This window comes from Serinus canaria, chromosome 3 (genome assembly GCF_022539315.1).
Source record: "Serinus canaria isolate serCan28SL12 chromosome 3, serCan2020, whole genome shotgun sequence".
Lineage (NCBI taxonomy): Eukaryota > Metazoa > Chordata > Aves > Passeriformes > Fringillidae > Serinus > Serinus canaria.
Window position 1 is genome coordinate 103,923,959 of NC_066316.1, and position 22,703 is coordinate 103,946,661.

The 22,703-nt window shown below is 38.7% G+C and overlaps 1 protein-coding gene across 2 annotated transcripts in view; it reads right to left on the reverse strand.

Annotated features, from left to right (window-relative positions):
• The window catches only part of LDAH (lipid droplet associated hydrolase), a 112,242-nt gene that overhangs the window by 14,552 nt on the left and 74,987 nt on the right, over positions 1–22,703 (reverse strand). For both annotated transcript variants that reach the window (XM_018921240.3, XM_018921225.3), the window contains one exon: positions 970–1,052. In XM_018921240.3, the coding sequence (XP_018776785.1) occupies positions 970–1,052 (83 nt within the window). The remainder of the gene's footprint in view (positions 1–969; positions 1,053–22,703) is intronic.

A 22,703-nucleotide genomic window follows, 5' to 3' on the forward strand; every position in this document is an offset into this window, starting at 1 on the left:
TTATATCATTTCTATTTAAAAAGCACAGAGTAATTTTAAAGAGATTTAGGACCTCTGTCCTAGAAAACTCCACTCTCTGAGGAAAATCTTTTCCAGTGCAAACTGCTAGAATTATTCTTCCAGAAAAAGAGAGGGATGATACAGAAAAAGGTAGAGAAGGAACACAGTAGAATATGTTACCCTGATTATCTACTTTCACAGGGGCTATCACAATAAAAGTTTATTAAATGTGACAGTTTTCTGGCTCATAAACCATCTGGAATTGTCTGACCACGGTCACACTATTAAATTAACTCCAAAACATGGTGACCACAGGGTGACCACCTGAACTGCCATTAGAACATGCCACCCTTGAAGCGTGACTGGGAAAATGTGATTGGTCCAGATAAGAACTTTACAGAATCTCTTTCAACAATAAATTCATACAGACAAGAAATTTCAGTGTGAGAAACCTGCCTGAAATGAGTTAATTCACCTGTAGAGCAGTAGCTTTAGCCTCTGAGGAATTTCTCTTACGTTACAGTGCAATGGGTGAAATGGTGGAGCCATTGCTGACTCTTCTCTGTTCCATTCTGAGGCCATGGAAGATTAAGCCTGCAGAATCCCATGATAATAACTGACACCTCACCTGTGAGATCAGAACCCAGGTAACTACAGGCCCCACTGGGAACCACACCTCATGCCCAGCCAGGACACAGACTGCTTCTTCTCCAGCAAGGAAAGCAAACTAGATGGGTTGGTACATCTGATAGTGATGAATGCTACATCATCATAGTGATGAATGCTACATCAATGCTACCAAGGTGTGGATTCACACATTTTAAGAATCAGTGATCCCTTTAATGGAATGACACTCACAAAAAAGCAGAATCAAGCCTGCTGAAATTCTGGTTTTGCATAAATGTAACTGGTTTTAACATCTCCTCATGTATGTGGGCTTCCTTTGAAAACTGAGGATTAAACAGTTACCTTCTTTAAATTTTGCTTTATGGTTGTACTGTCTCTCTCCACCACCTTCATCATTTCTTGGCTTGCCATGTACAAGATGTTGGCTGCAGAAAAAGAAACAGGGAATAATGTAAATACATAGCAAAACTGTTAGAAAGAACAATACATACACAGCTCTGCAAAAAAGCAAAGCAACTAGAGCAGTCATCATCTTGACAATCCCATGGTAAAGAATGCCACTGACAGGAAGAGAAGAGCTTATCTCACCTAAACAAATGATTAAAAAGGCATACAGACTGAATTAACTGACCTCCTATTAATTAATTTCATAATTAATGGAAAGGGAAAGGATTTTTTGACTGTAACTCTATTCATCCATCCTACAGACATCTGGATCAGCCCATGGTGATGACTCTCCTGACCAGAGAAAGAATTTAATGACTAGCTTACACTATGTGCTTTTAGAAAGGTAAACAATTTTCAAGAAAATCTCCCATGAAGGGTTTTCAAGACATTTAAATACAAAACATACATTACAAGGCATTATTGATCAGTTGATGATTAAATTATTGACATATCATTATGCAAGTCATTCAAACATTCAACACAAAAAATAAAAAAAACAATGGCAACTACAAATATGTGGTTGTCCTTTATAAAATTGATGGCCCGTGTCCAGTCAAGACTGGACTGGACACCAAATATCTAAGCCTTAGCTCTATGGAATGTAAAGTATTAAAAATAGCTTAGTGCAATTTATTTTGAGTTGATCAGCAAGATACTGTCTCAGAGACATAAATGACTGAGTCTAACATTTGGACACCTAGTTAATTTTATGAAGTCTTGAGTTCAGGTATGTCTCTTATATGTTAGACAGCAACTAAGCACTTCTGTAAAATGGGCTGGTTTTTCTGGATGCCTAAATATTCACCAATTTAAACATCCTGACACAGAAGGATCACACTCTCCACCTAGCCTGATTTCTCATACAACAGAACCTACAGAAGCTCAACATACAGTCCAAAGTCTGGCTTTGAACAAGGACTGCAGATTATTAATTCTGCTGCTAGAAAAAACCTTGTATTCAACTGCAGAATCAGAACTTGCTCCATGCATTATGAGAATATGGTTTCCAGAACATGAGAAGATCTTCAAAGGGGATTTTAATAAGGGCTACCCATTTTTGTCATCATCATGCTGTACTGAAGAAATGTGAAACTAGCCAAAGAATTAGCACTTTAAACTCTTTTTTGGACCAGTTAGCTAACTGGGCTAATAAAATTACCAAGCCTCTCCTGACCTCTGATCACAGAGACATTCATAACATATATATGGGACCAAATGACAATATTTTACTTTCTCACCAGTTGTAAAACCAATGTGGCTAAATTATCCAAAAGCATTTCAATTTCTAGGTCTCAGAATAACTGAAAGTATTTTAAGATACTAAATCTTCTCCTGAAAAAGAGGAGAAAATGGAAAGACTGATAATTTTAAAAATCCGAACCAATGAAGTTTTGTGCACGAGTAGTTATCGACAGTGTTGGATCTGATGCTGCTTCGAGACAGGAGTAAAACATTCTCACACTGTGGGATAGGGGAGGAAGTGGCAATCACACAGTTCTTTGGTGGTGACCAAAATATGGAGTTGGTTGAATTCCAGCAGTGCTCTAAGGAAACAGAATGCCACTGGAGAGGTGAGTGATGCCACTGGAGATCAAATGTTAATAGACAAAGCCAGTGCTCTCAAATGAATTAAAAAAATCCTAGGAAGTAATATTTACTTCTGAGCCAGCCAAAGCAGATGAAGTTCAGTTATAGGCCTGCAGAGCTCTGCCTTCTTCAATTAAACATTGAATGCGGCTTGTGCAAGTTCTTCCTTTCCTTGACAAGATTGAAGGGTCGTCATATACAATCCAACAAATCTGCTGGTCCCATCCTTCTCTGCTGGGAAAAGGGGTCTCTGTGCAGTTTCACTTTTAGCAACCCAGCCATCCAATCCTGTGGTGCAGCTGGCAAAATCTGTGCATCAATAGCATTACTGAGTTCATATCCTGACACTGATTGTTGTCCTCTCAATTCAGCTCCAACTGATGAATTACACACCTTGTTTTTAGAAGGATGCACATCCTCAAATGCATCTTCAAAAATCATCCAGGAAAAACTTAAACAAGAGATCGGAAAGACAATTGGAACAAGTCCAGAGGAGAGTCACTAAACTGACCACAGTGCTGGCTGGAACACCTCTCCTGTGAGGAAAGGTTGAGAGAGTTGGGGCTGTTCAGCCTGGATGAGAGGATTTGGGGAAGATGTATAGCACTTTCCAGTATCCAAAGGGGCTGCAACAGAGACAGGGAAGGCATTCTCACAAGGGCATGGAATAATAGGACAAAGGGAAATGGCCTCAAGATCAAAGATGGCAGGTTTAGATTGGATATTAGGAAGAAATTCTTAACTGTGAGGATGGTGAGGCACTGGCACAGGTTGCTTCAGAAGCTCTGGATGCCCCACCTGTGGAAGTGTTCAAGGCCAGGTTGGATGGGGCTTTGAACAACCAAGTCTAGTGAAAGGTGTCCCTACCTATGGCAGGGAAGTTGAACTGGATGATCTTTAAGGTCCTTTCCAATCCAATCCATTCTGTAAGTCCACAATGAGGAATTCCATAGGTATGTAATTAATTTCTGACTGAGTTCTGTTTCTAATGTGGTAACTCTATGACTTAGTGCTCAGAACTATTACCTATAACTGAAGCTGTCTGCCAAAAGCCCTGCTCTGTGTCAGAGGCAGGATGTGGAGAGCAGCCCTTGCTACTCCAAGTACTGGTGATTCAGGTGACCAAGGTGGCTCCCTGGATTTAGAGGATTTCACAAAGCACTAAGTGCAATAGCCTGGATTTGGCAGGATATCTGTGGCAAAAGCACTTGTACCAAATGACATATATGAGGATCTCAGTATGTCAAGACTTCTAATTTCCAGCCCAGAATGCAGTTCTTGTTAGCAGGCCACAGCAGACAGCACACAGGCAGTCAGAGCTGCTGCATTACCCTGCAGTACCTGCAGTGGATGGAGGCCAGGAATGACAGTACCAGTGGCCCTCAGGGCAGAACCTGACAGATTCAACACTACTGGGATGCTCCAGCCCCAGTTCAGTCATCCAGTGGGAACAGAAGTACTGTCCTGCTCCCCTTCTCCCATCTTCCTGGCTCCTCTGTCCTACCTCCTGTTCTCCGTGCACTCTGCTCATACTTCTGGGTGGCTTGTGTGGTTTTTCAGTAAATAATAAGAATTGAAGTGAAATTCACACATGTAGTAAGTTGAGATTAGTCACAGAGATACTAAAAGTAAAACTGTAAGACAGCAAAGGCAGTAAGGGCAGTACCTCAAAAGGAAATGTTTCTGAAGGTTTGGGCTCTGTGCAAGAAAGGGAACCAGGAAGGCAGGATTAAGCTAAACCGGATGAACAGCAAGGTTCAAGAGTCTATTTCAACCAAACAGGAATCCTTCAAATTTTGGAAACATGATCCTAGGGAAACCAATAAACAGGAACTTAAACTTCAGCAGGCGTTAAGTAAGAGGAAATTGCAAAGAGCAGAAGTAGGTTTCCAAGAACAAACATTAAAGGATTGAAAAATAAACAATAAAATATTCCTTATGTATATCAGAAACATGAGGCCTACAACAGAATTTGTACAGGCTAAGGGAGCAGCTAAAGAGGATAATGATGCTGTTTGAGAGATAAATGACTTCCCTTTATGGCATCCAACTTTCTTGTTCAATACCTTCAGGAGGTTTATACTCTCTATATTCTTTTTTTGGTGAAAAAGAATATAGAGAGCAAATACAATTTCTTTTTGAGTAGTGAGATATCGAGAAGTAGCTACAGTGGGGAGGGAACACAGGATATATTTAGGGTTTGAAAGAACTCTAAATAGAGAATTGCTGAGTTAATAATAATCTTGCTACACAAGAATCACCCTGTCCTATGTCTTTAGGAGTAGAAAAAACTATCTAATTGCTACTGATTTTACAAAGAAAATAGGGTTTTACTGATCTTTAAATTCTGAAGTATGCATAACTAGATTGCAAAACTTACAGGTGTTTAAAAAACTCTCTCACATATACACAACAAACTTTGGCTAGAATGAAACATCTATAAAATGAAAGGCTGTAATATGATAAGGAGTTTGGAAGCAAATAAAAAAATAGGCTTAGATAATCTGGTATTCATAACAATAAAGAAGGTCTTGAGTCATCACAATTTAAAAAATAATAAATTTATAATAACAAAATGTAAATAAGTCCTAATAAATTATTACAATTTCAAATTTTGTTTTAAAATCTCTAAATAATTACTGAACACACCTGGCAAATTAATCATTTCTACTATTAATCACTTCTCAAGATGACTCTATTTTTAGTGATAAAACCTTTGGATCTTAATCTGAATTAAATTACTAAACTGAGGTGGAATGAATCCTGGCCAAAGATTCTAGTCCAGGTCAATATTAAAAACAAATGGGTTTCTTAATGATCTGGTAAACAGGTAAATCCTTTATTGACAGCATTTACACAGGACATGATGTTAGTCAGGTAGTGAGGAACAGGAGGTGAGAATGAGACAGATCCGATGAGAACAGAGAAAAAAAATCAATGCACTAATGAAGTTCAAATTACAGAAATCAGGATACATGCAAAAAAACCCAGAGTATTTTTTCCAGTGCAAAGAACATAACTGGAATCCAGAGATCCCCAAGATGACTGGTGTTCACTATCCCCATTAACTCTAAAGTCCAATCAGACCATATACTAAGTTTCTTAAACAGTAGGAGGAGGAGGATGCAGAATTCTGCAGTATCACTACAGAAATCACACCATGTGACCACACCTGAAGAACCATTTATTCTGTATGCTGACAGCCACAACCCCTGAAGGACACTGCAAAACTGAGAATGGTGGGGAAAACAATCAAGGAAGTGCAATTAAAGATCTGTTGCCATCACGTTTGTGATATTTCATGACACACTGGTTTCCCCTCTCTTAGAGCACAAAACATTTAAATACAAAACAATAAAAGGAAATAATTTTTAATGTCATATTAATTATGAACCTTGCTGCCACAGGAAACTGATCTGCAACTTATTTGACACATTCACTATAAGTGTGGTGCCCTTAGCTTCTCTAATTGTAAACACAGTTCATAAAATTTATTTTATTTAGATACCTTATAGATACATCAACATCACCTTTTAGATACCATTCTCTACATCTGCTACTATTCTTTCTGTGGATATGACCAGTGGCTCATCTCTCTCTTGAATTTTACTGATGCAGAATTTCAGCTCATGCCAGTGAATCTCCCTCTCTTTAACAGCAGAGCTGCAGCTCTTTCAGCGCTTGTACCTCTTCAAATGTATGAGAATCATGCCTCATTTTACAACATGTTAACCCACATGAACTTGTGACACACAATATTCCCATTATATTTTCTTGTGGAACTATTCCTTAACCAGTAATTTACCACGTAAGAAATTTACACACGGAACAACTTGGCTCTCTGAGGAATGACAGCATTCCCCTCTCCTTGCCCCCTGGCACTTGTCTTAGCTTGTGAAGGTCACTTTGATCCTGTCCCTCTCCAGCACATCTGCAGCCAATTCAAGCATGGTGCTTTCTGTAACCTCAGAAAACACACACACTGGTGTTCTGCTGGTCACATAGGGAACAGCTACTGAATACTAAAGGTATGAAGATAAGATTGTCACAAAATCCTACTAGATACATCTTTCCAGTTTCAAAAATCTTCCTGAATCCCATTTTCCAGGCAGTCATACATCTGTCTAGTAGATGCTCTCAGGTATGTCTTATTTCCCAAACTTTGTTAGAACATAATGGGAGACACTGTAAACATTTTTAATAAAGTCAAAATAACCTAAATCCACTGCTTCCCTCTAATCCACATTACTGTAAGATGTTTAATGTCTGGGGAAAGCTATATTTAAAGCTATACCATTATAAAGCAGGAACAGTAACCTTCTCTCTGGCTGCTATGGAATGTCAATCTGGGCTTCTTCAAAAAAGCTATTTTTCTCAAAAGCTAAGTCACAAGTTCAGGGAGAAATCTCTCTGCTATTTCCTAATACTATACTCTGCTAACCTTGGCATTTTTTGAATATTTAGTTCTTTCCTTTTCAAAAAAACTTGTTCTGTTTCCTTATTTCATGAATACCAAGCGGCTTTTTCTAAGGAAATAACTCAGAACTTACTTCTTTTGTGTGCAACTAGAAAGCCATCTCAAAAGGCTCTCAAGGACTGTTACTTTGAGCTTTTCAGCAGCTCTGAGAATCAGGTTGTGAACTGGGCACAACCAGATGGTGACACTTAAAAAATGAACAGCGTCTGAAATCTGTCACTGAGTTTGAAGAGGGAGGTTGTCCTGTGAGATCACCTGCCCAGCGTTTGCTACCTGTTGTTACAGACTCTGGAAAGATTTCCAACCTGTGCCAATGCTTGCTTTAGCAGGAAATCTCTAGAATCCCAGAATCATTACCAAGAGTCCTGGAAAAAATATTTATTGGGTTTTATTGTCATGATTTCAAGTAGAATATAAAATGCAATGTAGAGCCCACATGCTGAACTTCCCGTGTGAAGTTGTTTCACCCAAACCTGCAGAACCTTTCACTGCACAAAAATCAAGCACATCCAGCACCCTGCAGGACTGTGGCTCAAAATGCAAATGTAGGAACTGCACTTAATGGGCTGTGTGGAAGCTCTGCTGGAGCTGGGACCTCAGTGTCCATGCTGGGCTAGGGTGAGTGTGTAGCTTCCATCTGTTTGGCATCCACCACCATCACTGAAGAGACAAATATCCAGGGTTCAGTAAAGGTAAAAGAAGACAGAAATTAGTATCCTGAAAAATCATTACAAGTGAAAGATAAGACTGTGGGATGAAAGGTCAAGAGGCCTGGAATTTTTGTGAACTATCACTGAAATCCTCTGAGACTCAGTGCAAATTAAAAAATCTCGATGTCTCAGTTTTCTCATTTTAAAAACACGCTTCAGGCTGCGATGACAATGAAGTGTGTTTTGTAGGCTGTCTTAAAAATACTTGCAAGTGAAAAACATTGTGTAAAAATGTCTATTAATTAGTCCTTGAAAAATATATTTCTTTATCCATAGCGAAAATTACAGAGCCAAATTCATCATATTCCCTTAGAATTGCTCACCACTACCTTGAACACTGCTTTTTACAGTGATCAAGTAACAAAATCTTCACAGCTATCTGATGAAGAATACCTCAAAAACAGAGACAAAGGTTAGTCTGAAAGTACCCAAAGTCAAAACATGCCTCCCTGAGAAAACTGTGCTTGTTGAACTTAAAATCTTTCTCTGATCTGGCTTAGTGAAGCCAACACCAAAGGTTTGGAGGACCTAATATTGCACACCCACACACTTCTGCATATGATGTGCTGCCTCTGCTTTTAGCAGGAATGTTTGAAGTGACAGTGTTAAATATTTGAAGGATGAGAACTGTCCTGTAGTTTGAAATTTGTGTATCTTCCACCAGTCCCTAACTGATATTTAGTTCAACTGAAATAAGCTGATCCTGTCATAAAATGAAGGTGTACGCTGAATGAAGGTGGTTGCCTGAGCTTTATGAGAAGTTGTGCTCTTGTAGAGCTTCCTCCCAAAAGCAAGGAGAGACTCAGTGACAAACCATGAGAACACTCAGTAGAAGTCTGAAGAAGCTCAGCACTGCTGTGATGGGATGTGTAAATTAGATGAACACCACTTACATCTGCACTTTTGGTAACCTGGATATTCAGACCCTGAAATGAGGAGGGTGTTCTCACAGACATGAGTGTGAGTGCTCCACAACTCCAGTCACAGACACACACAGTGGATTGAAAGCTCTTAACTGGGCAAGGATGGTTTGCAGTATCAAGGCTGGAGTTTAATCCTAAATCCTATCTTGCAGGGATGTGACTTATGGAGCCATCTCCCTACCTGCTGAGGATACATAAACTGCAGTTCTCTCCTGAAAAGAGTTTAGAAGAAAGGGACAAAAATTATTTTTTCTTATCCTTTGCATGGAACACAAAAGTCCAGTGACCTTGCACTCTCAATTCCTATCTAGGAAACAGGCTCCTAACAATTTGGATTTGAACCAGTCAAGGATTTCTAGGAAAAGAAATATAGAAGCTCTTCAACTTTTCCTGTAAACATCTTTTTGCTTATTCAATATGTTGATCTGGTTTAACAGTCTAACGCAAATTTGAGTGGCCTTTGTTCCTAATATTCATGGTATAATCCCACTCCTTCAAATGGAGTCCATATACTGGACTGATGCATGATGAGTCAGCCTGAGTCAGTGGGATATTCCAAAGCACAGAAAGTGAAGCTTATGACATGAATTTTTTCAGTATCACAGCCTTTGTAAATATTCCTTCATATAGGTTTATTTCTTACAAAACAAACAGAAAAATGTGGTTGCAAACTTACAAAAACTGGCCAAGGTACCTGGTGACAACTGTGGAACCCCCAAAGTGTTTTTATTATGTTCTATTCCATCTCAAGCTGCTCATACCCCTTGTAATTCATAACCAGGTTACCAAGATTTAGTAACAAAAAAAATCTAGTGCTAATTAAATATTACAAACAATTAGGCCTAAGAGCTTAAAAGTGAATCAAAGCTTAAAGAGACAAATACCATAGCTATTGTGTTTTTAACACATAAACACCTTAAAATCCTGTAACTTTTGCAGATCTTTTATATGCACAGATTACCTTGAAAATGAAAGCTCCTCATTTATTCCCAGGTCAGGCTTATGAAATTTACTGCCAAGTTAGCTTCTCCCCATGATCCTGCCAGTGACCTTTTTCCTGCCCTGGTAGGATCATTCCCTCTCCATGGATTAAAGGTGATTAAGGATCAGTGTCAGTTCAGTCTCATACATTTGCTAAGCAGAGACGACAAACTGTGCCAAAATGCATTTGATTTATTTGTTAGGGTTTTGTGATAGAGGAACCCTGATTGGACTCAAATCAAGGATCCAGAAAAGAATAGAGTGCTTTATATCACTGGTAGCTCTTTAATGCAAAGTGTCACAGCAAGGACTTAATATCCTTCAGCTAAATTATTAGTTTTCACAAACAGTAATGACTGAAATCAATCAAGCTTTTCAATGCTTCGGGTTCTTTAATCTCCAATTCAAGCAGCCAGTTGTTAGATGGATACCTATAGCTATTGAGCTAAACTTCAAACACATTGATACAGCCACAGTGTAGCCAAGAAAACTATGTGTGAAATAGAAAACTTCCTGATTTTTAAGAAATGCATGCCTAGAATTATTATCATTGTTTTCTAAAGATTTTAGAACCATAGTCAAAACGAATTTCTCATCTGCTGACTCACTGGGTATCAAGAGATCTATGTTAGAACTTGGGAAGTTGTGCAAATTTCAGGGAAGAAACACATTTCTTACTCAGGACAGATAAACTTTATACTTGATTCGTGAAGCAATAGAGATTTCCTGCACTGGTACAGAACTATGTGTTTTTCCTCAAGTCTTTAAAATCTTGCTTGATTATTGAATATCCAAAGAAGATTTGCCTGCTTATTTGCAAAAAAAAAAAAAAAAAAAAAAAAAATTAGATTAGGGCTAAATTAATCATAAACTCACACTCAAAACTGAGGGGTCACACTATCTTGCCTGAGAAAATTCGAGATGATCTGGAACTATGTCTTTATCGAAAGAATTCTTGAAAAAAAATTACTTGAACACAGTGCACGTACCCATAAAATACGAAAGGTTATGTATTTCTGACTTAATCCTGATAAACTTTCAGAGATATACATGCCCTAGATTAATTTGAAAATAGCTCTGTGTTGTAGTGCTGTGGCTAGAGCTCACTCTGTTTGGTTTTCTCTGTATATTAATTACATAAATATTATTTTATTATTTAAATATAATTTACACATAAATATAAATTTGCCTGTATAGTAGTTACATAAAAATGATACTGTGTTCTTTGCTGGGCTAAGGAAATGAATTTACTGTGATAGAAAGAATAGACAGAAAGAGATGCCATACTAATGAAACAAGTGACAATAACAAAGGGAAAAAATCCTTTTCAACTTCAATGGCTAAGAGTTTTCAGGAAATCATCAAAATAGTTCCTTTTCCAACAAAAATGAGTGGTTGTGAAGATAGCCCCAATCTAGACAACTTAATGGATGCACACACACATTCTTTAGTAGCTTGTTCATCAGACAAACATAAGACTACAAAGGGTTACCCAAGCTCACTTCATTTCCCCACTGCTGCTGGCTTTAGATTATGTTGACTCTATCAACAAGATTGCAGCTGTAGGTGTAAATTTATTAAGTCCTACACATCAAAATATTGTTCTATTTTATAAGTTAGTAGGAGCTATGCTCTGCAATGGATACAGGGAGAAACATAAAGCCAAATTTTTACTTCAAGGTCCAGATAGTACAGTTTCAGCAGCATCAACCTTGAAGAACATACTGTAACAGTTTCTAGAGTGGACAAATTCAGAGGAAAAGAAGAGCATGGCCCTGCTTTCATGATGCTTCCAAAATTAAAATCTGGTGCCACTACTCAGATCAACCAACCCCTCAAGCAGATGAATACAGAGAGTGGAGAGACACCTTACACTGTTTTGTGAAGGTCACACATACTAAGATATTGTCTTTTTTTCACCAGGAAATGAATAAAGAACTGAAGGGGTTTGTAAGAGATCAGTGATCCCCTTGTGCCTGTGCTGCAGGCTGTGGGTATTCTCAGTACTTCTGTAGGGTATTCTGAGACTGCAGCAAAAGTTTTAAGACCCTTCCTAGCCATGCTCACCCACCCACTACTTCTGGCACACTTGATTCTGTTCCTCATCTATAGAGAACCTATTCTTTACATACTTAAAAAAAAATTCTTATGTATTCCATTAGCTTTATTTTTCCAGGTTGAATGTCACTCAGTTAATTCATTTATTCTTCAGTAAAACAATATTTTGCAGCTGGTCTCTGTCCTCCCTTGTGTTTGAGGCTGTCTTTTCATGAAAGACAGCTCACTACTGATTAAAAGCCACAAACCGGATGTGCAGCCAGGCCCAGTAGAGAATTCTTGAGTTATTAAAAATATTTTGCAAATAATTTGTAATATAAAGGAATATTAAGAAGTAGAACAACATGTGAAAGGAAAGTAATTTTACAGTAAGAACCATTACAGTAAGAACCTCTCAAGGCCAAGAAATTAGCAAGAGAGGACAAAGACATTGGAGGTCAAAAAATAATTAGTATTCTCTAAACATACTATAATTTAGGGCTATAGGCTGTAACTACAAAAGCCTCAGGTCTTTAAGCCTTTACCTCAAAGAAGAATGCCTTTACTAACTGGCAGACTTTTCTACTGCAGAATTTTTGCCTATTTCTTGGAAGCATTTTGTTCTGACTATTGTTGGAAATGAGAGACCAGGCAAGATGGACTTTGGACCTCATTTCCAGCTGTTATTTCCTGTGTAAGTCAACAGTATTTCTCAGTATGATGGTGTTTATATTCATCTAATTTTGAGCTAATTTTCAGCAATATTTCTCACTATTTCTTAAAAAACCATTCTTGTTTAGTGTATTATTACAAGTACTGAACATCAGTTCTACTAGACTTGAAATAAAAAATTGAAGAGTGGCTACAATTTACTTAGTTATTCCACATTTCTTACATAGAAGTCTGATCAAAGCTCTTTATTAGTTTGCCCTTCTTTGACATTAGAGCATTACAGGTTTGTTCTTAAACCCAATGCATAGTATAGTTTTCCCAGACATGGCTTGATGGTTTGGAAAATGATGGTGCCTTTCATTGTAACTTCATCAAGTACTTACTGGTTATAGAAAATTTTACTAAATTGTTCCATAAAGGCCAGGCTGTAAAGCACATATTTCCACATTGGTTTGCTTTTGATAGTCCTTTGTCCCTTCACTGATCAACAGCTTTGTAAAAAGCCTTTCCTAGTCTTACTCTTCTGCCAACACAAAATGCACTTTCCCAGCTTCTGCTTTGACAATTGTGAAGTCAAACTTCCACTCTGTTTTCAACAATCAGACTGTTGCTGCTTTTGCAGGTACAAATGTAGGCTGTATCTGCACCAGTGTATGAAATGGAGCCAGAAACTATTCTGAGGCCCTGAGGCCAAGTGGAATAGAATGGCTTGTTTGCACAGAATTAGATTCTTCCCCTACTCAAACTGCTTATGGGGACGATGCATGGCAATGCTAACTCAACTGAGTCTGAATAGCTGGAGAACTGGAGAAGGCTGAAACCATACCAGAATTCAGTCACATTATAAACTTTTATATTTGCTTTTAACTAATGTCTGACATTAGGCATGCTTCACCTTTATTTGGGTTTCCTCAATCATTCTATGTTGCATCTGTTCACCTGTTTTGCTTGGTTCTTCTCTGGTAAACTGTCCCTCGTTAAGGGTTCTGAAATTCTCAATGCTACTCTTGTCTATTTAATCAGTGTGTATGACATTACAGGGCTGGAAGGGATCTCCATTGGTCTTTTTCTTAAAATGAATCAATGGTACTATGTTATTTTCAGCAGGAACTTATGCATCCTGTCATTAGGAAGCACTCATGATGAAAGTTTCATTATCTTCATAGGAAATCCCATCTAGAATTCTGCTCATATGATTAACTAAAATCTAATCTGAATCACTTTTGTTGCAATGTACTCCATTATATACTACCTCATCTACCATGGACATGTAACTTAAATTACTGCCCTTTCCTTGAAAACACTTTCTATGTTCTTCAGTTGTCTCCTGTTCAGTCTAAACAACTCTATTTTATACTTGTCATAGGATTCACCTGATTAAGTGTGGGTATGTAAAGCCTACTTTTTCTTTCTTCACAGTCAGATGAAAGCACATGGTTCATCTCATCCTTAAATACTGACCAAGACAGATTAGCCAAGTGTTACCAATTTCTCCACTGACTATGGCAGGATTTTAAGGGGATAAGTGAGTGAATAGAGCTTTATGTTGTAAATGTCTAGCACAGCTATTACCCTTTTGTAAAAAAGCCAATCTGCCTCAACTTCAAATGCTCTGTATCAAACTGCCATATATTCTCTGCCAATTGCTTTTCTGCTCTATTACATATATTATATATATATATATATATGTAAATCAATGCACTGTGAGAAGTAGCTGAACAGTATATTTCCTCCTCTACAACCATCAACCACATTACATATTGCACTTTGGATACCTCCAAATTTTCTTAGAAGTCCCTTAAATCCATCTGTCCATCTGTCAGCTCTGGTGGATGTAATATTCAACAGGTCTCTTGTCTTTAATATGTGGATGCAAAGACAAGCACATCCATCCTCCTCCTTTCTCCCTCCTCTTCTTTCCCAAGAGTGTTAGATCCCTTCATATTGATATCCCAGCTCTGTCAGTTCTCTCACCTGTCTGTTAAGACAATTAACTAAACATTTTGATGATTTTTAAAGATTTGCAATGTGATCTTATTTTCCATACTTTAGAAATTTACATCACCTGCACATCACCTGCCACATCTACCACCTTCCAGTAGTCCTTTTTTCCCTTATGATTTTCTTTCTCCACCATAATTTCACATCATTCATGAGCACAAATTTTCTCACAGTGATATACAGAGGGATTTTTTATCTTTTCCCTTGAATTCATCATCAAGCATCCTTTACTAAATGTTTCAATGTTAATCACCTTTCCATGGCTAAGGAAGCCAAAGTTCCCATGACACTGGTCTGATTGAAAGTGCTCCAACCACTGTGCATACTTGAAAATATTCCTTTGAGGAAGCAGAGTGATTTCAACAGCCAAGTCTTATGCCCTGTGAAAAACAAGCAACCTCATTACCCTGTCATTAGTCTCTTGCTCTCTACAGTTTGTTTCCATACATCTTTCTTTCCCATATTGACACTGCAGCTTCCCAGGACACTTCTGATGCTCTGCCTTACACAACTATCATTTACTGTCAGTTTTTTTCACAGAATGAATCTGCTATTTCACCATTTGCCATTTAATTTCTATTACTGCTATTACTTCAGACTGTTGTTTGTGTTGGCAAAGGACCATGCAGAGACTGGGGACATCTTTTGTCAGGTGCTGGCAATACAGACATGGAAAAGCCTGAAATGATGCTTTCTTCTGTCACACAAGAGACTTCCACAAAACCTCCACAAATTCTTAGACTCATTCTTCCAGAAAATTTAACTGATGCCTCCTTTAGCAAATCTGCCTCATAGCAGGATAATTTCACAACAATCCATTATCACAAAATGCTTCAGAAATATTTTTAAATATGCACACTGACAACTTTAAATTCCAACCCCTGGCCTCTGTAAAGGTAAATTGGACAATATAAAATTAAATTGATAATTTTCCAGTAATTGTAGTGAAAGGAAAGAGTCCTGAGTGCCTGACTGGATCTTTTTTTTCTGTATCTAAGAAAGAGTTATACTGCATGGGAGTGCAAAAGGCCTCAGTCAAGTTGGCTTCAGCATCTCAGAGGCTACTTAGGCTATCAGGAAAAATAACATTTCTGCTCCACAGATTTTACAGTTTATTTCTAAATTGTTACTGCTGAACATCAAGTTGCAGATACACACACAGAGTTTTTCTTGTCCTTCTGAGGGACTTCATGCAAAGGGTACAAGAATAAAATAATTTGACTTTAACAGGACGATTATTGCCAAAGACTCTCTCTTGAGAGTTGGGACTGTTCAGACTGGAGAAGCAAAGGCTCTGGGAGACCTTATGGCACCTTCCAATACCTAATGGGGCTATAAGAGAGCTGACAGGGATTTTACAAAGGTCTGAAGTAACAGGACAAGATGGAATGGCTTTAAATCAATAGAGAGCAGGTTTAGATTAGATATTAGCAATAAATTTATACTGTGAGGGTGGTGAGACACTGGAATGGGTTGTCTAGGGAAGCTGTGGGTGCCCTATCCCTGGAAGTGTTCAAGGACAGGTTGGATGGGGCTTTGAGCAGCCTTTTCTAACGGAAAGTGTCCCTGCCCACAGCAGGGGGGTTAGAACTGGGTCATCTTTAAGGTCCTTTCCAAAACAAACCACTCTGTGAGTCTGTGATTTTCATGTGCTGCGCAGTTCATCTGAACTTCGACATGCTGCAATACAGCTCTTAATGCTGCAATTGTATCAAAATGACCTGCAGAGTTGACTGAATTTTTGAAAATAAGTTTACCTCAAGAAACATACTACTATCTGATCACATTTTTTTCCTGGTAAGTTGCCTGTCTTACTGTAAGGTTCTTCAGTGAAGTGTAACATTAGTTTCATTTCCAGTTTATCCTTTGCTCTTGAGGAAGCAATCTCTGTCATTCCTCTGAAGGAGTCAGAAAACAGTGGTAAGAACTAATAATACCAAACAGCACTGTAATTTCCTATGAGGAAAACATATTTTCTACCAGTAATTATTGCCAACAGCAATCTTGGAAATATCGTATAACTTATTGTTTAAAACATCAAACAGAAGGAACTGCTTTGTATCAAGGATGACTAATGCAGGAACATGTGCTTCCACACATGCACAGACACATTAGATAAAATGTTGATGTTTAGAGGTTTACAAGATATAAATATTGACTTTGGGGTCTGCTTAAGTTTACACTTGAATTTAGAATGCAAACATAGCAGTTAATGTATAACCATGATGGACACAAATAGGCAGAAACAGCTGCAATTGTTATGGATGGGCTTCTCCAATCTGCTTGGTGCTACAGTTGCAGGAAGATCAGAACTATACAAGAAAATCAGCCAGCTGTGTTTGAGAAAGCAGAGAACAGGCTAAAGGCAAAAATAAAAAGTTATTCAACAATTACACCCAGGTGCTTTGCAAACAATAGATGCTTTGTTGGGGAGTGTGAAAAACACTCATTTACTTTGTGTGATGAAGCATGTGCAGATGAAGTGGCATATGTGATGGAAAACTGAAGTGTCCACAGGCTTAATACTGCCTGAAGTTACTTTGGAACAACTCCCACCATCTTCAAATGATAGAACTGTCCCTTAGGTAGAAAAATTCATCTCCAGCTTAACCTCTCACATACCGTGGCAGATGGCTGTGACGCTGGGATTTCTGCCAGCGTCCAGACTTTGGTTATTGAAAGTGTCTGCTCTTACCCTGCAAGAGGGACACAGAAGGGTCTGCTGCAGGTGGTGCTCAGTCCATAAGGAATGGCCAGGATGGACACTGCCTGCAGCAATTCAGCATCTCCACCCTGCCGTTCCTGCCTGAGCTCTACGGGATTACCCTGCTTGGCTAGACAGGGGTCCAGCCTGGGAGTAGCTACATGGAGGTCAATTTAAGTGACCTTCTGGACTGGGACCTGATCCTGATTCTTTATTGAGGAAGCCTCATGAAATTGAACATCTGAATCACACATCCTTTGAAAAAGGTGAACATTCTTACAACTGGAGTGGCTTTGACTCATAAGAGTCAAAGCTATATCACTTTGTACTTCATAAATATAATCCATTACTTTTAAAGCTCACTTTAAATAGACCTGACCTTCGCACTAAGCAGCAAGCAATCTCTTGTGCCACTGGGTTTGCTTAAGAAAAGCCAGCATTTCCTTCCCAGATCCATGAAGATTCTGTAGGAATTGTCTTCTTGTCAATATTGTCACATTATAGAATTACAAATGCTGGGGGACATCTTCATGACAAGGAGCAGCAGCAAAGTGGATTGCCATATTGTTTTAGCTGATCATAGAAATTAAATCCAAACCAGTGTCCCCTTCAGTCCCCTTTAGTCCCCTTCAGGTACTAAATTAATTACCAGCTTTGTAAATGTCATTTTCAGAAAAAAAAAAACTTATTCCAAGACACAAATGTCTAGAGTTTACCCATGGGGATGGATTTAGCATGAGTTTAAGTGCTTTGCTGGTACTGCATGATGAAGGAGCTCACTGAATCAAGGTAAATTTCTAACCAGTAAACACAAGTTATATCAGAGCCATGAATTCTACTTCAGATATTCCTTGGGGGAGTTTTGGCAGACACGTCTCATTCAAAAGGCATGAGCCTACTGCAGAAGGGAGTCCTTCCCCTGAATTCAGGGGTGTTTGTATTGGCCCAGGAAAAATAAAGTGCCAATTTGCAGATAACTGTCTGGCATAGTTTAACACAAAGCAACTGTAGCTGGTAGCACTTCACTGGCATATACTTATTTTCAACATCCTTTCTGCTTTGTTGATGTTACCTCTTCCTTTTTCATGCCATTTGCAACACATCATTAGACTCACTGCAAATTTGTGGGCGTAAATCATGTCCCTGGGGAATGAAGCCTCGCCAGGGGTGAATAAACAATCTCCCCTTCCCCAACTAAATCCCAACTGTGCCTCACATTTCATGGAAATGATCAGCAGTTCCACTATCAAAACATTCACGCCTTATGAGTAATATTTATGATGGGAGTTTTTATGTTAGGTTTTCCCCCCAAGAAGAAAGAGAGGAATAATTAACCAAAACAGACCAAATGAGAAATTTCCACATTATTACTATTATTTTCATAAGGCTTTCACAGGAAAGTAAAAGCTTTTGCAAGTAATAAAAGTCCTCATTAAACATCTTTCTTTCTTTTGGAAATGGGGTAAATTATGAAGCAGATTAATAAATAAATAGGACTATAAATACATAAAAGTCATTGCCTTCCTCCAGTAATTTAATATGAGCATCCTACTCTGAAATAAGGAAAAGTTTATTCACTCAAAAAAAAGAATAGAGCAGATGTGAGGTTTTTCCATCAGCTGAAGTGCTGCCTTGGTAAGGTGAGTTGTCCGACTACATTAAACAAACATTTTAGTCAGGCATCACACAGGAAAATAAACAGTAGCAAAGGAAACATGAAAATATTAAAGACTGTTATTCTTTGGCACCTTTTCCTGTGAAGCAGGTGATAAAATATTACTGAGTTTCCACAGGTAAGGAAACACGCTCTTAAACACTTTGCAGAAACACATATTACGATCATCACTTAAAATGTCAGAAGTGGATAGGACTCAGCTCTGACAGCACACAAGAGCCTGCTGAGAAATGCTGCAGGACCAGAGGGTTTTGCACACTGGGCCAGGCTGCTGGGCTACCTAAAGCAGACCTCTGGCAGAGCAAATTCAGAGGGGCAAGAAACATCTTGCAGGAGACAGCTGTAGAGTTACCTGATTTCAGGACAGACTTCTCTTGAACACTAATTAATCAGATGTAAGTGAAGAGGGAGAGAGTATTTGTTGTATCATTTCTGGCCTCTTTCTGTCCCACTGAGCATCAAAGAATGCACATAAGAAGAGAGGAGACCTGCTGAGCTGCACTGTTTCTGCCCACCTGTGATATACTGCACTATGCTGCACAGATGTAGCATGGTTTAGTTTATGTAGATGGAATTTATGTACCATGTCAGTAATTTCTGTTCACCATGAAATTTTGTCTGGCTATCTATCATGTCTGAAATTCTACACATATTTAAATATAAAACAACCTTGAAATGGTTTCTGCATTGTAGCCAGAAGTTATCTACAATGTACATTCATCAGAAGAAATAAAGCAATCACTTTTTACTATCAGGACTTGGATTTCCATCAGCCTGGAAAACCAACTTGAAAATGTCCTGGTCTGGGTTCAAAGATCTGCCCAGTTACCCAGTGCCCAGAGTGTAGGGAAAGCTCTTATTCTCCTGCCTACTATGATGGTAGGATGGTAAAGATGTAGGTGTGAGATTGCAAGGTGCTACTGAAATCCTCTGTGGTATCAGTTTCTGTCTCTATTTTAAAATGTGCTGTATGCTCCAGCCTGTCTGGCCAGTGTGGTTTGGGGAAGCTGCTCATGACTAACATCCATATCTGTATTTTTAGGTTAAACTAGTGGCTAGGCAGGTTCAGTAGATCAACTTGCAGCCCTGGGATGCAGGTCTATATAGAGTTCTACTGCTGACCAGCTGTGTGATGCTGGCCAATAGCTCATCCATTGTCTTGAACACTGGGTTCTTTTTTAAACATGGTGGTTCAGCATTTGAAAAATAAAACCTAGATGAGTACATAATGTGCATATCCTCCTTGGCTGTGCATGCCTCAATGGATGAGTTTTATTCCATTCAGCATGGAAGGCAGAGCTCTTCTGATTTTTTTTCTGTAAAACAAAATCAAAATCAATAGAACTATGCCCTCCTATGCTGAATTTCCAACTGCTCATCCTAACTTCTGTTGCATTTTAATTTAAAAAGCAGAGCAAGAAAGAAAAGTAAATGAAATTTTTAGCTGTGCAATTACATAGCTTTTTAAAACATTTTTTCAGGGGAAAAAACCTCTTATTTCACCATTTCATGTGAAGATTTTTATCAAGTGCTTACCTAATACCTTAAGCACTGGTTTTTATATCTGAAAAATACAAGCAGAATAGGTGGAGGTGCTACTGAGTTCCATGAACACAACACGATGCACTGTCCTTACCCAAGTATTTTAATTGGATGGGTATTTCCTCAGCACTTCAGTCCCAGAAAAAGAACTCCAAAAAATTTCCCATCCTACTTGTCAGGAAATTGAGGTGAAAATGTAAAATGTGTTTTCAAAGAAGGCAGGAACCAAACCACAGGACTCTCACTAGAAATAAGCAGCTGTAAATTCTACTGCAGACAAAGTATGAGATATCTGACTGTCCTAGCAGCAAGGGTAAAAGCTGCATAGAACACATTGTTTTCTGGTATCTGAAGCAAAAAGAACAGTCAGTAGATTCTGAGTGGCATTTATCTCCCTCTGCTTTTGGTTTCTAGTAGAGGGAGTCCCTCTGTGATCAGTAAAATGCACCAGTCATTGCAGGGTGTGATTTGCCTTTCCTGCTTTAAAGCCAGCTACTCAGCCAGCATGATGTTCATAGTGATCAGATGAAGACCAATCATAATGTGACACTTCAAATCTCTCTGATAAATAAAAAGAATTGGAAAAGAAACAGATCTCAAGCCATGATAACTCCTGAGGCTGGGTAGTTCAAAACCAGAATGCTACCTCCCAGTTGGCTTCCTCGAAATAAACTTTTAAAATAACTTGAGTCATGTTCCATTTTCATAGCAACTGGAAGCTTACATTTTACTGGCTTTTGATGTAAATTTATCTCAAAGGTGCTATTTTTTAGTTGTGTAAAATTTATCCCACAATAAAACCTTTTACTCTCTGGCACCTCAGGGATTTCATTTAGTCATCCTGTACAACTGACAGGGAGAAGCAGCTACTGCTGGGAGACAAGCCTCAATACTTCAGCTGGGACTTGCTTCCTTTACAGTCCTGTGGAGTGACTGAAACTGCCATAGCCCCTTTTTCCTCTGTAAAACAAGGGAAATTTAAACATTCCACATGAAATCTGAATGTTTCCACACTTGGAACAAGATAAAATTTGAAACACAACTCTAGAGTTTTATCTTAATTATTTGTTTTACAACTTCTGTTGGATGCTTAAATTAACTAGGCATCTCTTCTTTCCAGCTTTCACTCATGTGACAGCCTAATTGCCTTGTTTCAGGCTTCTGAGTCCCCTCCTTCCTAACCTGCCCCAACAGTACAAAGCAGACCTCCCCCTGCCCCAGGCTGCAGTGCTCCCCTGCTCCCCGACCAGGTTAAACAAACAGGGAGATTCCTCCAGGGAAGTCACAGGTTCAAGATCACAAAGGGCCCACCTCATTTGGGCCAGTTAGAGGTTTTTCTTGCTATTGTGCTTATCTGTATCTTCCCTGTCATCCAGACATTAACCTCTGACCTGTGAGCCTGCCCCTTGAAAAAGCTGTGCAGTGTTTACCCATTATGTAATGTCTGTGCTTTTGTGGAAATTTTACAGAAACAAATGGAGGAAGTTTGCCAGTCAAACGGCTGGACAATAAATCCTGTTCCATGTAGATAGAATGGTTTACTGTCACTGTAAGTCTGCTACTGGCATCTGTCACCAAAAAAATGTTTACAAATTTCAGGGCACTGGAGTGCCAAAGTATTCCAGCACTGCAGGACTATACTTGATTTGTAGAACCACCACTGCTGTGTTAGATAGGGGTAGCCTTGTTTTGCAAGCCTGAATAAACAGAGTGACAATGTTTCAGATAAGTCAGGGTCACTAATGTTCAATATTTCTGTCTATTCATCTCCTAAGTTCATAAATACAAGTACCCAAATGCTTGTTTGTTCATTGTAATGCTTTTTCTGTCCTAAGATATCTTTGCTAGAAGTTAAACCAGGTAAGCAAAGGCCCTTCAGCCCCTTTTGCTTGTTTCTTACAGGTTCTTTATTATTTATACACCGTATGTTCCCCTCCTTCCTTACAATCCATCTTCTTTACAGTCCCTGCTGTCTTTTCTCCTTCTGGGCTGTTTCCTCTCTGGGACAAGACATTCTATTATGTTCCCTTTCTGGACAGTGTCATCACAATTCCTTTTGCTGTGTAACTGGGGCTTCCATATATCATCAACTATGGAGTTAGAACAACAGAAAGATGTGTTTGGATAAGAAGCAGGGACAAACATGATTTGGAACTGTGGGGCAATAGTAGGTAATGTAATTCTTCCTTCACTGATTCTTTCAGCCAAGGGCCTGATCCTGCAGCAACCAAATGGAGCTTTTCACACTCAGTGTCAATGGGAGAAGCACTTGGTCTTAGAGTTCTTCTCTAATTAAGCTTTCAAATCTCATTTCCTTTCA